The sequence below is a fragment of the Fringilla coelebs genome, assembly GCF_963513975.1.
Source record: "Fringilla coelebs genome assembly, chromosome: 2".
Lineage (NCBI taxonomy): Eukaryota > Metazoa > Chordata > Aves > Passeriformes > Fringillidae > Fringilla > Fringilla coelebs.
This window is the reverse complement of record NC_140029.1, coordinates 74993361-75007691: the sequence shown is the minus strand read 5'-3', so window position 1 is coordinate 75007691 and position 14331 is coordinate 74993361. Positions and strand designations below refer to the sequence as shown.

The following is a 14331-nucleotide window of genomic DNA, read 5'->3' as shown; positions in this document are numbered from 1 at the left end:
AAGCTCAAGCACACGGCTCTCCTTGCAGGCAGTTTAGCCCTCAGCAGCAACAGTTACAGTACCTATGGCGTTTTTGGGCTTTAGTTCATCCACAATAATATATTTCTTCCTCACTCCCTTCACAGAGGAGTAATTTCAAATCCCTCTATTTCCTAAGCAAATTACTGCATTAAGAATTTCAGCTTCAGCTGAAGAATTTCACCTCAGAGGCAGGCACTGTTAGGATCAAGTCTGCCTCTGCTTTGCACTTCCTAGGCAAAGCAACATCACTGCTAGGCTAACCCCTGGGTAATACATCTGTTAGTGTGCGTTTGAGTACACACATAACTGAGAATTGCCAAAAGGACAGTCATTTTTAAAGGTTTGTTTAGATTTTTCTTCCATATCTGCTAATTGGAAAGAAACTGACAATCCCTGCAGCTTGTGTCACACATTTTAATGTCAACAGCAGTGTGCATGCCACAGCAAGATCTCACCACATGGTGGGGAACGGCAGTCAGCAGTGAGCAAGGGAGAACAGCAGACAGCTTGGGAGAACTGCAACTGCACCTTCCTCTGATCCACTGCAGGCCAAGGCAGACAGTCATTCCTATACCATTCAAACTGAAACAGTTTTATTTGTTTATTAAAAATTCTACCCAAGTTCATTTTGGGCTCTGTAGAGAATTCCTGAGTTGAAGACAATTTTTTCTGAAGTGTCAGTCAGCTCTATAAAGCACCCTTATTATATGGCAGATTTTACAGCCAGACGTAAATATTCTGAATTCCATTAGTTTCAGCAAAAATAATACAAGTGTTTTATGAGACCAACATTTAATCTGACAGAAAATCAGTGAGACTCGAAAACCAAGGACAGATAGAGACCTGTTTGTTACGGCTCATAACTTTGCCTCAGTACAAAGCACTGAGCCTCTGCTTCAAGAGGCACACTGAAGTCTGTGCAATTCATTGTGCAGCAGGAGAACACTGACAGCTCTCCACACTGTCACTGGTAATTCAACCAAGACCACACTGACCCACACACCTCATTTGATGTATCTTATGTGTGGCCCCTCCAGCTTTGATACTCACAGCCATAACTCACTTTCTAAAATTTCAAGTATAATTTCCAGTGAAAAAATGGCCCAAAACCAAGATGCTGGCAGTATTAATCTGACTGCACTCTGCGCTTCTGTGCTGATTCATATCCTAATGATTTCCACTTAAGAAAGGGTATTTTGCCTTGGGACTGGGTTTTTGTTTGATTTTTCAAAAAAATCTGCTTCCATTCTTGATAGAAATCTACAGTTCTAATTTCCTCAGATGTCCCAGCCAGAAGTACAAAACTGTATCAATTTAACAGACTGTCAGATACACAAACAAATAGGATCAGCTTTTCAGACCACCCTTGCTCAGCAGACACTGTAATAGCTGCCAGACATTAATTCTGAGAGTAAAGCCATTGTTCTTTCTTCCTAAGGACAAATGAGATACTCACCCTGGAAAGCAAGCCAGTTACTTAACCTTGATGAGTAAGCTTAGCAAAAAAGTACAGCACGTGATTTGTTCCCTAGAAGTGTGATTAGAAGCTTGTTTTTCTTCAGAAGCCTCCAGTTTGGAAAAAAATACAAAAATACAGTAATTCCTTACTGCTAGGATAAGGGAACACTGCTTGCATCATACTTAAGACTCCATATATCACATGCACTAACATTATATCATATGTACTAACAGCAAGAAAGTCTCCATTTCTTGGAGACTGCATGCATATTACAGGAAGCAATACAAGTCTGGAGTAAAAAAATCCACTTTAGAAGACCAAAGATGACTATTTATGCCTCTATCTTTTTATAGTTACTTTTCAAATCATGGCTTTGGACTCAAACACCATAATTTTCCATAACAGTGGTATCAAAAACTGCATTTCTAAATCTAAGTTCCCATGTGCAGAAACCAGTACTAAGACTTTAGTTTTGTTTCAAAGCATCTCTGGTCACAGAGGACATACACTAAGCAGGTGCTTAAATCCTGTTCCTACACCATTCCACAGTTAGATGCTATGCTCTCCTGCTTTTTAGTGAAGTTGTACTGGTTTGGCTGTTATGTAGTTAATCTGCTCCACAGGTGCCTGTACAGTGCTATGATTTGGATTTGTGATGAAAACAGTGTAGGTAACGCATGGATGTTTTACCTTTTTCTAAGCAGCGCTTACACAGCCTCAAGGTCTTTTATGGTTCTCATGTTTCCCCGCCAGCAAGTCAGCTGGGGGTGCACAAGAAGCTGGGAGAGCACACAGCTGGGACAAGTGACCCCATGTGACCAAGAGAATATTCCATATGATCATATGACATCGTGATCAGTAATAACACAAAGGGTGAAGTTTACCAGGGATGCCATTACTCAGGGACTGAGCATAGATTGGCCAGTACCTGAGGATTTTTTTTACATCACTCATCTTCCTTTGTTTTGTTTGCCTTTTTTTTTAACTTACTACACCGTCCTGATCTCAAGCCATGAGTATCCTTACTTTTATCTTCCAATTCTCTCCTCTACCTCAGTGTGTGTGAGTGAGCAAGCAGCTGCATGGTGCTTGCTTACCTACCAGGGTTAAACCACTATATAAAATAAAGAGCTCAAAATTTTTGAGGGGACAAATGAACTTACCTTGTCCAGGTTCATACTGATTTACAGTCAGTTGATCAGGTTTATGTTTGATATATCCCTGCTTTAAGCACTTCTCCAAGAATGGGTTGCAAATTTCAGGAAGACCTAGTTACAGAAACAGAACTGTAAACAAGACAGGACAGCTTTTTACAATAAATATAACTAGGAAAATACATAGAAGTAGCTTCATATACATGCAAGTCCATCTTTAATGATGATTACTCTGCATCTGCTGCTAACACACACATCAGAACTGGGGGCCTAATCTTCAAGTCTTGATATTCTTGAAGATCTCAAAATTACAAAGGCCACTATTCCAAGGCCTCTGCATTCAGAAACAGATTACTCCTTACAAATGCAAACTGTAGCACCTCTACACATAAATAAAACCACATCAAATCAGAGGAAAGGTTTTTACCAATTATAATAAAAAAGTTGCAGTCAAGAAGCAAAATTATTATGCAGAGAGCTCTCTAAAAAATTTATTCCCTGGAAATCTGTTAGTGAATTAAATTAAATATCACAAAAAAATCTGCTGAAGTTAAGCTGGTCTTGAGACAGGAATGGAAGGCATAGTCCTCCACAGAAGTTTTGGTTTGCAATTTTACCTGAGGACTTGATTGAAAAATTCTACTGAAGGTAATATCAACAAACATGTTACTACTATCCCTTCCATGAATCTACTGATTTTTATTCTTGGTTTCTCCCAAGAAGTATTTATGCTTTTCTGACACATAAGATAGTCTGTGTGTCACATATCAATCCTCTTACAATGATATAGCTTCACAGTTAAAATCTTAAGATAACCAGAATCCTTCTGTTGCATGCTACATCCACCCCAGTACACATGCACCACCTTAAACACCTTCAAGTTTTACAGGAATTTAACTCTCCTATTTTGCTATTTTTAAATCTAAGTCTATAAGATGACTCACTTGCTTTGCTGTGACTCACAGCTTTAAACTCCCAATATGAGTTATTGAAACCTTTACAAAATTGCTTTCAGAGCAAAGGAAATTTTATTTCAGTGTGCATCCAGCAAGTTTCAAGCTGGTTGAGATAAATATATACAGCAACATACGTCACATCGCCCAAATGAATTAATAAGCAATTTGTAACACATAATTTTTTTATGGAACAAAAAGCTAAAAAGGAATGACAATTACAATCCCAAAAGCCTTATTTGACCAGAACTCAACAAAGGGCAGTAACCTCTGGCTCCAAGTGACTGAACAACAAGCTTAAAGCACTAACAATAATTTGGAATGAATCTCAAAATTCAAAAGCACTTTTGTGTATGCTTAAGATAGAGGAAAGGCTCTCCTTTAACCAGACTCTCACAGCATAACTCAGCGAGGCTTAAAAGCTTTATATAACGGTTCAAACATCAGTGCAAAATAAGAACAGTTTAATAGGGAAGTTCTCACCTCCAGGTAACGGTTTGTCTTTATCAACATTATTGTTATCATAGCGAAACTCATATCCAAAATGCTTTACTCTTCTATGCTTTAAAGTCTTCTGGGCTGTAAAAACACATAAATAAGATTAGACTACATAAAGACTATATGAAACATTGCAGGCAATTTACCATGTTTCCCTATTCCATCCTACCTGTTAAGCCTAAACATTCATTAATCAGCATTTAAAACAGTATATGTGACCCTTGTTCTTCACACACACACTTCTGCTTATTATCATTTGTAATTCATCAAGCATCACATTCACTGCTGTTTTGAGTCAAAGGGATGGTGTTTCTGTATATGCAAGAAGCAGGGAATACCAATTTTTTTGAGCCATGCTTAATGCATCTTTTTCTTGCCCCAATCTCTGAATTTACACCTGACGAATACCCTACAGAGACATCAACATCCATCATTCTCATTAATCACCAAGTTACACATTAGCTAAGGTCAGCATAACCTTTTGCATTGCTCCACGGAACAAATTTACACAGGAACTCTGAAGTGATTTCCAAGAATTCATTTATTGAAGGATTTAACTCCAAAAGCTCAAGTGAAAGCATCCAGAATGTATGCCTCACTAAGGTATTTTTTTACATAAAGGAAGACACAGCTCTTCAGTTTGACATCAAGTTACAAACAGTCTTGTGCTTGGCACGAGACACATAGAAAAGACTTTGTCTCTGGATGAAGGTTTGTTATTCAAGTAAATCCATTCTAGCATATCAATTCAGATCACTTGTCCCAAGGAACTGATCACTTGCAGTATAAGACCTAATTTCTAAAATGCTAAGAGCAACTGCAGAATCATTTCCGACAATACATTTCCCGATGTGGACTTCCTGTAATCTGAAACTGCAAGAAAAAACAGCATAAAATTATAGAATGTCTGGATTTCTATCGTTGTACCCACCATTCTGAGTATCTTCATCTGCTTTCCAGTCAATACTTTCCAACATCCTCCTTTCTTCCTCTGGAGAAATAATCTTTTCAATTACCATTAAGCCGGGAGGCAAGCTTGTAGGAACAGCATTTTGCAAGGAAACTGAGGTATATGAAAAAAAAGAGAATTTTATCACTCTTTAGAGAAAATAAAACCTGTGTTCCCTATGGAGATATAATTACTTTGTATGAGAATACAGCCCAGCTGTAGAAATGTTTAGTGATACAACGGAGCCCTCATTGTCGTCTTATTTGGAGAAAGAATGATCCCTTTTTGTCATGACAAAACAGGGTAAGTAAGGCTCGAGTTCTACATCATTCCAGCTCTTTCTAAAAATTTTACTGCATATGATGAACAAGACTTTACACTATTCAAACACAAAACTGCTTGTGGCTTTCCTGTAAAAATAATGGTAAACAGAATTTCCCAATCACTTCAGGTTGTACCTGAACTTCATTTTAATTCTGCACAATTTTAGTGATTTACCATACCAGCAGCTTCTACAGACAGAGTACTCTGTAATCAAATATGTACAAATACAGAGTACAGAACAATACCTAGGTGAAAGTAAAACATCATTGATGTTGGCACATTCAGTTTGCTTTCCTAAGAGCACAAAAAAAGCTATTTGCTAGCAGAATGCACAGACCGACACCAGGAACCCTTTTTGGTAGATACTATGAAAGCTCATGGAAAGAGCAACAGTTCTTGTAGTAAATAGCTTATAATCAGACAAAAAAAAAAAGGGGGGGGGGGGGAAAGGGGAAAAAATAGGCAGAAATTTAATTGTGCATATTTTTCTTCTTGGACCTCAGATAGAGATTGCAAGATTAGGGTCACACAAGAAATCAAATGAACTGTCCAGAGATTCTCCAGGCTGCTTAATCACAAAACCTCTATGCACTGAATGGTCAGGAAATTACTCAATTTTTTTTTTCCCTTTTGCTTCCAAGTAATAGAGTTGAAATTAGAGTATGCTAACCTGGAATACAAGGAGCAAAAATTATTTCATGTCCTGAATCTCAGATTCTAGCTTTCATTCTGTGTCTATTTACAAAAACTAGTGTGCTTTTACCTATATTTACAACCCAGGAAGTAAAAGCAAAGGGAAGCAGCATGCAGGAAGCTGAATAATTACAGGAGAACAGAAAAACTGTACCTTTTTCCACAAAATTAATATATAGAACAATGTTTTGGCCACAGTCTTCTAATGTTACTTCCTTTCCATTAAGGGCATTAAAGGCTTTCTTGGCTTCTTCTGCTGTTCTGTATTTCACAAATGAGTATGGTTTATTTGGTGGCATTAAGACTGTTTCCATTGCTCCATAGTCTTCTAGTATTCTGAGCAATTGCTGTCTACTCATCCCATTACCAAGACCAGCATTGGCAATAACCAGGCTCTAATTAAAAAAGAATTAAAAAACAAAACAAAAAGAATTAGTGACTATAGTCGGTTCATTTGAAACTAACATTTTACCAAGAGAACAGCACTATAAAAAAATTAAACCCATGAGCACTCTTTTATGTATTCTGCACAAGATATTTACATTTCCATGAGCTTGTTATACAAGGCTAATGCAACCTTTGCTTGCCCAGCACACAGTGTGGCTGAAAGCCTTGCAACCTCCACCAGAAACACCTCCTCAGTTAATGCACGCTTTGAAGTGGCATGTGTGACAAGTGTACTGCAAGCAAACAGTGGCACTGGCACACATAATTTTGGTGGTTTCTGGAACAGCTGGGAAAAGTGTTCAATTAATTCAAACAACAGCATTTCAATTCTCTAAAAAAACAGAAAATGAGGCTTAGAACCAAAGAGGAGGGTGATTAAAAAAAAATTATACACTGAGCACTGCTGTGATTATGCCTATTGTGAAGGCTCTGTTAACATCTGTTCTAAGCTCTGCATCAGGCTGTCTGCCAAGGATCATATTTTTCAAGATTTACCTCATTATTAATTACTGCTATTTTCTGGAATGTTACTGATGGAGAGACCCATGTGTGTGAAGGACATGCAGAGGTTCAAACCACTCCTTTCACTTAATCTACAAAGACCCCACCACACAACTGCTGCAGCACATGCAGCAACTGATGATGTTAACTCAGGGGTAGTCAGACTCTTGCACAAAGCCTGAAAGTATTTTCTATATTCCTGACACAAGTTTACCACAAGCACTATGATTTTGTTTCACATATCACTTACTCAAATGTTCCATCACCAATAAGGACCTTGCTGGACCCCAAAATTACTCTTTGGATAGATTAGATGGATAATTTGGTACCCGGGACAGTTTCAAGGGGAACAAGTCCCAAATTACAGAGCCATTTCCAAGCAACACTAGAAAAACAGAGTCTTTGTTTTAAAGAGTTTACAATATAAACAAGATTGCTGAGTCATTAACATCTGTCCATGTGGTTTGAAATCTGAGCAAAAATCAAACCAAATTTTATTACAAAAATGTATAAAGATCTAACTGATGTTTCCATATTTGAACAGGAAGAATTTTCAGGATCAGGATGAACAAGCATAGGGCAAATGATACTGCTCTACAGTGTTTCAAGCCATTTGTATTTCATCATAAATGAGAGAGGGAAATTAGAAACTCTAACTTCCCTTTCTATCTGCAAGTTCCCATCACTTTTTGCTACAACAGTATCTGCGAGGTCATTCTCAAATCTGCTGTAACTCTACTGTGGCAGAACACTACAAATCAAAAATCCAAGTAGCTTTCTGCTAGGTCTCTTTTCTGTAAGGAAAGGGAAAGCTGTCCCCATTTAAACAGCTGCAAGTCAGCCAACCAGCTCAATTCCTACAGAACCACAGCCTTAATAAAAACAAGATGGAAAAGATTTCCAAGATAGACATGCTTTCAATGGGAGCTTAGATAAGACAAATTACACTTGACAGAGAACCATGGAAGAGATAAAGGTAGAAAAGTTAAAAGGCTAAGGAAAAAAAAAAGAAAAGACAGAGAAAGAGAATAAAAGTTTATCTACTTCAATAGCATTTCCAATGTTTCCTCTTCAACCCAAGGAACTACTGATTCAGGTTAAAAAAAAACCTTATCCAAAGGCCACAGTCTCTCCATAGACCCTGAAGTGCTGAAGTACAGTTCTGGTTTGAAATCAAAGAAGCACAGAAAACCCTCAATCTCAGGAAGTCCATTTTTAAAAACCACATTTTACACAAGACACATGTGAGAAGAGAACACAGATAAGCAGCATTTTAACACTACCATCAAAATCACCACTACCTGTGTCACATGGGAGACACACTTTATGCCCTCATGTCTCATCAACGTATGCTGAGCTCTGACCTGCTTCCTCAAAACCTTCTTCTTCATTTTCTGGACTTTCAAATGATCTTCACTGGTTTTAGCTTCCATACTGGTGTTCTGGAAAGCAGAAATAGCAACACATAGTAAGTGTCCCACTTGAAAAGGATCTCTCCCAAAAATAAAGCTTTAAAAGATTGCTACGATGCTTGATTTCATTTTCCCGTTTTTCTCTTCCTCTTCACTCCTTTATTCACATTCAAATCGATCATTAGATCCATTTGTGGGTTTTAATCTGCCTGCCCCTCCTGTTTTCATAAAGTAATTTCAGCTGATTTCCTTCTCTCTACAGTCTCTCCAGAGCAGAACACGAGAAAAAAAATTAAGTGTAGAACTGCCATGAGATTCGTATTGTTTCAGCTTCTCAGTTATTCTCATGCCTCACCAAATGCTTCAGTTGGAGATGAAATGTTTGGCTCATTTTACCTAACTGCAACCAAGTGTGACATTTGGCCAAACTTGCCTTTTTTGAGAGTAGAAAAATGTGTGCAATACTTACATGTCCTAGATCAAGCAACTTGGATGCCCCACACATCATTTACCACATCTCCCAAACTTAATGAAAATCACATTCCTGTTGTGTGAAGGAACAGAAAACTGTGTACATATATATAAATATATAATTATTAGCTACTGAATTTCATGGCAACACAGAATTTACTAACCAGCGTGTCTTAAAGGTCAATGGCATTCTCCAGGTTTTGCTGCATCTTTTGCCACTTTTGGTCTAACACTACATTGAGATCATACAGTACCTTCCCATATTTCTTTGAGCCTAAATTCTTTTCCTTTCTTTTTTCTACTTCCTTCAAATCCAAGGAAGGAGTCCAGATCTCATGTAAGATTATGACAAAGCTCCCAGACATTGATGCAGTTTGACTTTGACTTGATCTCTCCCTATAACATAACCCCTTACCTGTATTTTAGAGGTATCTTCTCTTCTTTGCCAAAAATCCTCCTAACAATATAGCTGGACAATCCAACTGCAGCTGTCTGTCCTATTCCATTTTTTTATCATCACTGACCTGGACAACAATCCTTCCATCTTCTCTTCCTGTCAAAAAATGATTTTGTTTCAGTTATTTTTAAGGGAAAAAACCAAACCAAAACAAAGTCAATCACCCCTATATGTAATTATTTAACTCTGTCAACTGCCCCAACAGTCACTCATCCACCTGCATGCCGTCTGGCTTGCATGACTGCAGAGCTGCTTCCAAATACCTAAAGAGCAGACACAACCATAATAACATGACAATGTACCACAAAAAATGGTAAAGGTAAAAAACCCCCTCATATTAGTATTTGCTGCAACTTTGTGTTGAATGACTTAGCAAAAATTTTGTTTTAAACAAGCACTGATATGCTAGTAAAATTGCTATAAAATATTGACAACAGCTCAAAGCAGTTCAAAGTAAGATTCTTCACTTAATCAACAGTGTTAAATACAGAGAGCAATGGTCCTCTTAACCTTCATGAGTTAAATAATGATCAAAAAATCTCAAACTTGCTTAAACCAAAAAACGAAAGCAAAGTGAGAGAAACACACACATAAAAAACCCCAACCAAAACAAAACAAAAAAAAAAAAAAAAAAAAAAAAAAACAAAAAAAAACACAACACAAAACAAAACAAAAAAAACCCACCAAAAACCAACATCCAAAAGCATAAGATAATTAGAAGCCAAGGTAGCTGAGAGGGGAAAAATAAGTCACATGAAAAGAGGCAAAAAAAGTTTTTATGAAATAAATTCTCCTAAGCGCATCTAATGGGTTACCCTTAGCAAGATTCAGCTGACTAACAGGCTCCTTCAGCAAGCCTACTATGACCAACGTGTGCAATTATAAGGTTTCATAGAATCACAAAATCATTTAGGTTGCAAAAGACCTGTAAGGTTGAGTTCAACTGTTAATCCAGAACTGCCAAGTCCACCACTAAACCCTATGTCCCTAAGCATCACCATCTACACAATTGGGTGCAAAAGGCTTGTCCTGTCCCACCTTATTTATCACACACAGGTGAACAAAAGGCCACATCTTTACAGCATACACATGCACAGGTTCCTCTTGCAGAGGGTGTCAGGCAGTCCCAAACTACTCCACAGGAAAGTGACACATCTTTGGCTTGGTGAGTTTACAGAAAGAGAGCAAAAATACAGGACAGGTTAACACCTTGGAACGAAGGAAATTGGATTTGGATGGAAAAGCGTGCAGGCTATGCACATCACCCTTACCAGTCAGACCACTGTCATGCAGCCTGCAGAATAGAGGACTTCACACTGAAAGGGTCAGGCCTCTCCCATAACATCTACACCTCTAAATACTGGAAGGCTTCATCTGATCTCTGGGGAAAGCAGTTCTGAGTTTAGTCAGGCCTTTAGTCAGGTGCTCACAAATGCCCACATTCTCCAGTCAAAAGCCAAGAAGTCATGCCACAATATTTATTAAACCAGCACAGAAACTGAAGCTGAAAGACCACTTTTTATCCTTTTTTAACCCTTGAACAAGGGACATCTGAGGTGTGACTCAGCTGTCTAAATAGCATGTAACACTGGCAGAGATGACCCAGCCCACAACACTCAGCCTTTCACCTGCTGCTCAAGAAGCTGAAGACCTTCCTGATGTGCTGTGTCATGCTTGCCAGCATCACTCTGGTGCCTCCAGCTTCTGAAGGCATCTTAAACAGTAATATCCGCATAGCTGAGAGAGCAGAATATTCCCTTGGTCTGTGTCTGAACCGGGTCTAAACTCTGTGTCTTGTCTGTTGCATCACCACCAGTGGCTCAGTTTGGCAGGCAAGTCTGCCATGATTTCTGAATAAAGGAATCACACTGAACTGTATAGAAGTAGGAAACTTCATTTGCTAGGATCTCACACCCCCTTTAGAAAGGCCAATACAACTGCAGAAGGAAAAGGATTAATCCACTGTTGAATTCATTACTCTTACCACCTAGTTTTACAAGTATTTTTGAAAAGTAGCTCCTGAAAATACATACTGAAAACGGTTTCCCCTTGCAATACGAGCTAAGGTTACACACACTTTACGAAACTGGCCCGAAGTTACTACAGAGGTTAATGTAAAGCTTTAATGCAATGCACGGAGCTTGCTTGCTGTAGAAGCAGCTTCTGAAAACTGAGGTACCTGGCGGCCAGGCAGAGCAGAGAGGCGGCTGTCGGCAGAGGGAGCACCACGATCAGGGATAAGCCGCGATCTTTGTTACTCACTTTTGGCTTGGTTTTGTGCCGCAGACACGCCACAACAAAAGTATAAGGACACAGCATTCACATAAACATCCGGGGGGAAAAATACATTCCGGAGGCCCTAAGGTGAGATTTCAGAGCTCCAGCGTTGGCCAAACGCGCCTGAAGGCACCGGCACATCCAGGCACTGGCACGTCCCGCGGCTGTCCCATCCCACCTCTGCTAGGGACAGCTAGCACCAAACCTCCCACCGACACCCCGCAAACCCCCGGGCTCTGGGCACTCGCTGAAAATAGCAACGATAACAGAAATAACCACAGGAGGGTGTCTTAGAATCACAGAATGTTCAGGGTCTGACTAGCCCTTCAAAGGTCAACCAGTCCCAAACCCCGTGCCACGGGCAGGGGCGCGTCCTACTACACCAGGTCTCTCAAAGCTTTGAACACTGCCAGGACTGGGGCACCCACAGCCTCCCTAGGCAACTTGTTCCAGGGCCTCACCACCCTCACAGCACTGTCCCTTCTTCTCTGCCCTGAGTACACATGGCGGAGGCTGTAAAAGCTGTGAGGCAAACGTAGGGACTGGCTTGGCCTTTTCCCCCTTACACCACCTCGTCTTGACAGGGACCAGGCCGCTGCGGGCTCTGCTGCCCGCACAGGGCGGCACAGCAGGGACGGGGGGAGAGGAGAACCAGCGGCAGAGGCCGCCTGCGCTCCCGCCGCCCCCGCGGCTCCCCGTCCGCGGGCAGAGGCGGGCGAGGCCCGGGCACTGCAGCCCCGGCGCGGCGGGCGCGTTACCTGCAGGAAGCGGCCATGTCGGGGCGGGCAGCCGGGCCCGGCACCGCCCCCGCCATGCCGTCACGGCACCGCCCGGGCCCGGCACCGCCCCTGCCATGGCGTTACGGCACCGCCCAGGCCCGGCACCGCCCCCGCCATGCCCTCACGGCACCGCCCGGGCCCGGCACCGCCCCCGCCATGCCCTCACGGCACCGCCCGGGCCCGGCACCGCCCCCGCCATGCCCTCACGGCACCGCCCGGACCTTGCCCGCGGGGCGCTGCGGCCGGCGGGGATTCAGCGGCTGCGAACGTTTGTCGCTTTATTGCAGGTCAGGGAAGCCGGGCTTTGAAGGAAGCATTTCCACACCTCACTGACTCCCTCTGGAGAAAGTGATCCCTTAAAGCAGAGATACAGTGTATAAGCCTTTGTTTCATTTTTCTTCTTCATTGGCTAACCAAGCTGCAAACGACGCCCCTAGACATAACCTTTCTCCCTTCTTTATCCAAAATGCTGGCATTTGGGATTGCCTACCTTTTGTTTACCTGACAAATATTCTACTTCTCACTGCATCTTATTACCTAAAGCCTAATGCTTTTTTTCTCTTTCTCTATTTAAGTGTGAAGCTAGTTTTTATTTTTCCTCCCTCAGCCTCCTGTGGGTATGTGACCTTTCTCAGCATCAGTGATGTAGGGGATTCCCAGGCAGGTGGTATGTATGAAGAGCCTGTAAACCTGCAGAATGAAGCCAGCTCCTCAAGTTTTTCCCAGATGCACACTCTGGAGGAATCTACCCATGGCAGTGCTCACCCAGAAGAAAACAACAAAAAAATCCAACCAATCAAGAAACAACAATACCAAAAAACCCTTTCTCTTTCCCTTGGAATGTATACTATGCCCTATGCGAAGGACACAGTTGTTCCATGTAGAGAGGGTACAAGGGCACTAAGCATGTGAGGCTGACAGGGCATATCCACCAGCCTCTAATATTTGGGGGGTAGGAATTACTTGGTCAGAAGGGTGGTTCCACTCATTTTCCTCCACCACAGTCACCCTCTGTCCTTGACCCACACAGTGGATAGCAAAGTGTTGTGATAGCACAGATCTTCTGCCTAAGTTTTCTTATATTTGGAATATGAATATTTGCTACCTCCCTAGTAAGAGTACAACATATACCTTTCTAACCTTTGTGAACACTAAGCTTTAGCATCATCTGCTCTTCTTGTGAGCCAGAATGAATGGAGAAAGAACAACCAGGCTGAATCAACAGCTGCTGTCTCTATTAAAATATTCTCTGAGGCTCTCAGCCCTGGAAACCACCCAACCCTGAAAGCTGCTGAAAGGATGCTAATGATATCAGTTTGTAATTCATTACCAATTTGGTCTGACAAGTGGAAAATACCTGCCCAAAGGTTGTTTCTTTTAAGTGTCCACATTCCAGATTCTGTACACTCTCCATTTTACGTGCATGTCTATCTGTGCTCTCTGGGGGAGAACAAACTCACTGTGAGGTTGGTTTTTTTTTGACATATCTCTGTATGATTAGCAGTGGTCAAGAATTTTTCATGCATATAGCAATAATATTTCCTCTGATAATGCATCAAGATTTTTCTTCTATAAACAACATTCTCACATAGGAAATTTCCACCATTTAAAAGGAAAACAGTTAAAGGCTGAATAGGGGTTTAATACAAGCATATTTCAAACTAGAACTGTTGTGCCCTTCATGATTTAAGCCCAGAAGAACTGTGCATTCTCCTCCCATGCTAGATAAGATGCACACAGGCTCCTCCTACAGATACCACAGTGCTTATTGACAAGTAAAAATACATCACCATTAACAACATTATCACTGACTAACCCACAAAAGAGTTCACAGAAATGGGGATTCAAATACATTTACCTTTGATGTTAGTATAATCTCTGACTTTAAGTGCATTAGCAGAAAACTCATTATTTCTTTTTAAAAAATCCCTTTTTT

The 14331-nt window shown here is 40.9% G+C and overlaps 1 protein-coding gene across 4 annotated transcripts in view; it reads right to left on the bottom strand.

Moving 5' to 3' along the window:
• The window catches only part of ALKBH8 (alkB homolog 8, tRNA methyltransferase), a 43378-nt gene extending 30976 nt beyond the window's left edge, over positions 1 to 12402 (bottom strand). Inside the window, exons 1-8 of one of the 4 annotated variants that reach the window (XM_084227008.1) lie at positions 12375 to 12402; positions 9298 to 9435; positions 8301 to 8441; positions 6206 to 6446; positions 5017 to 5148; positions 4071 to 4166; positions 2644 to 2748; positions 477 to 563 (exon numbers count right to left, since the gene is read on the bottom strand). In XM_084227008.1, the coding sequence (XP_084083134.1) occupies positions 477 to 563; positions 2644 to 2748; positions 4071 to 4166; positions 5017 to 5148; positions 6206 to 6446; positions 8301 to 8432 (793 nt within the window). In that variant the 5' untranslated portion in view covers positions 8433 to 8441; positions 9298 to 9435; positions 12375 to 12402. Of the gene's footprint in view, positions 1 to 476; positions 564 to 2643; positions 2749 to 4070; positions 4167 to 5016; positions 5149 to 6205; positions 6447 to 8300; positions 8442 to 9297; positions 9436 to 10610; positions 10698 to 11601; positions 11693 to 12374 lie in introns of those variants that run through there. The other 3 variants (XM_084227009.1, XM_084227010.1, XM_084227011.1) reach the window with 3 other exon arrangements.
• Positions 12403 to 14331: the final 1929 nt, after the last annotated feature.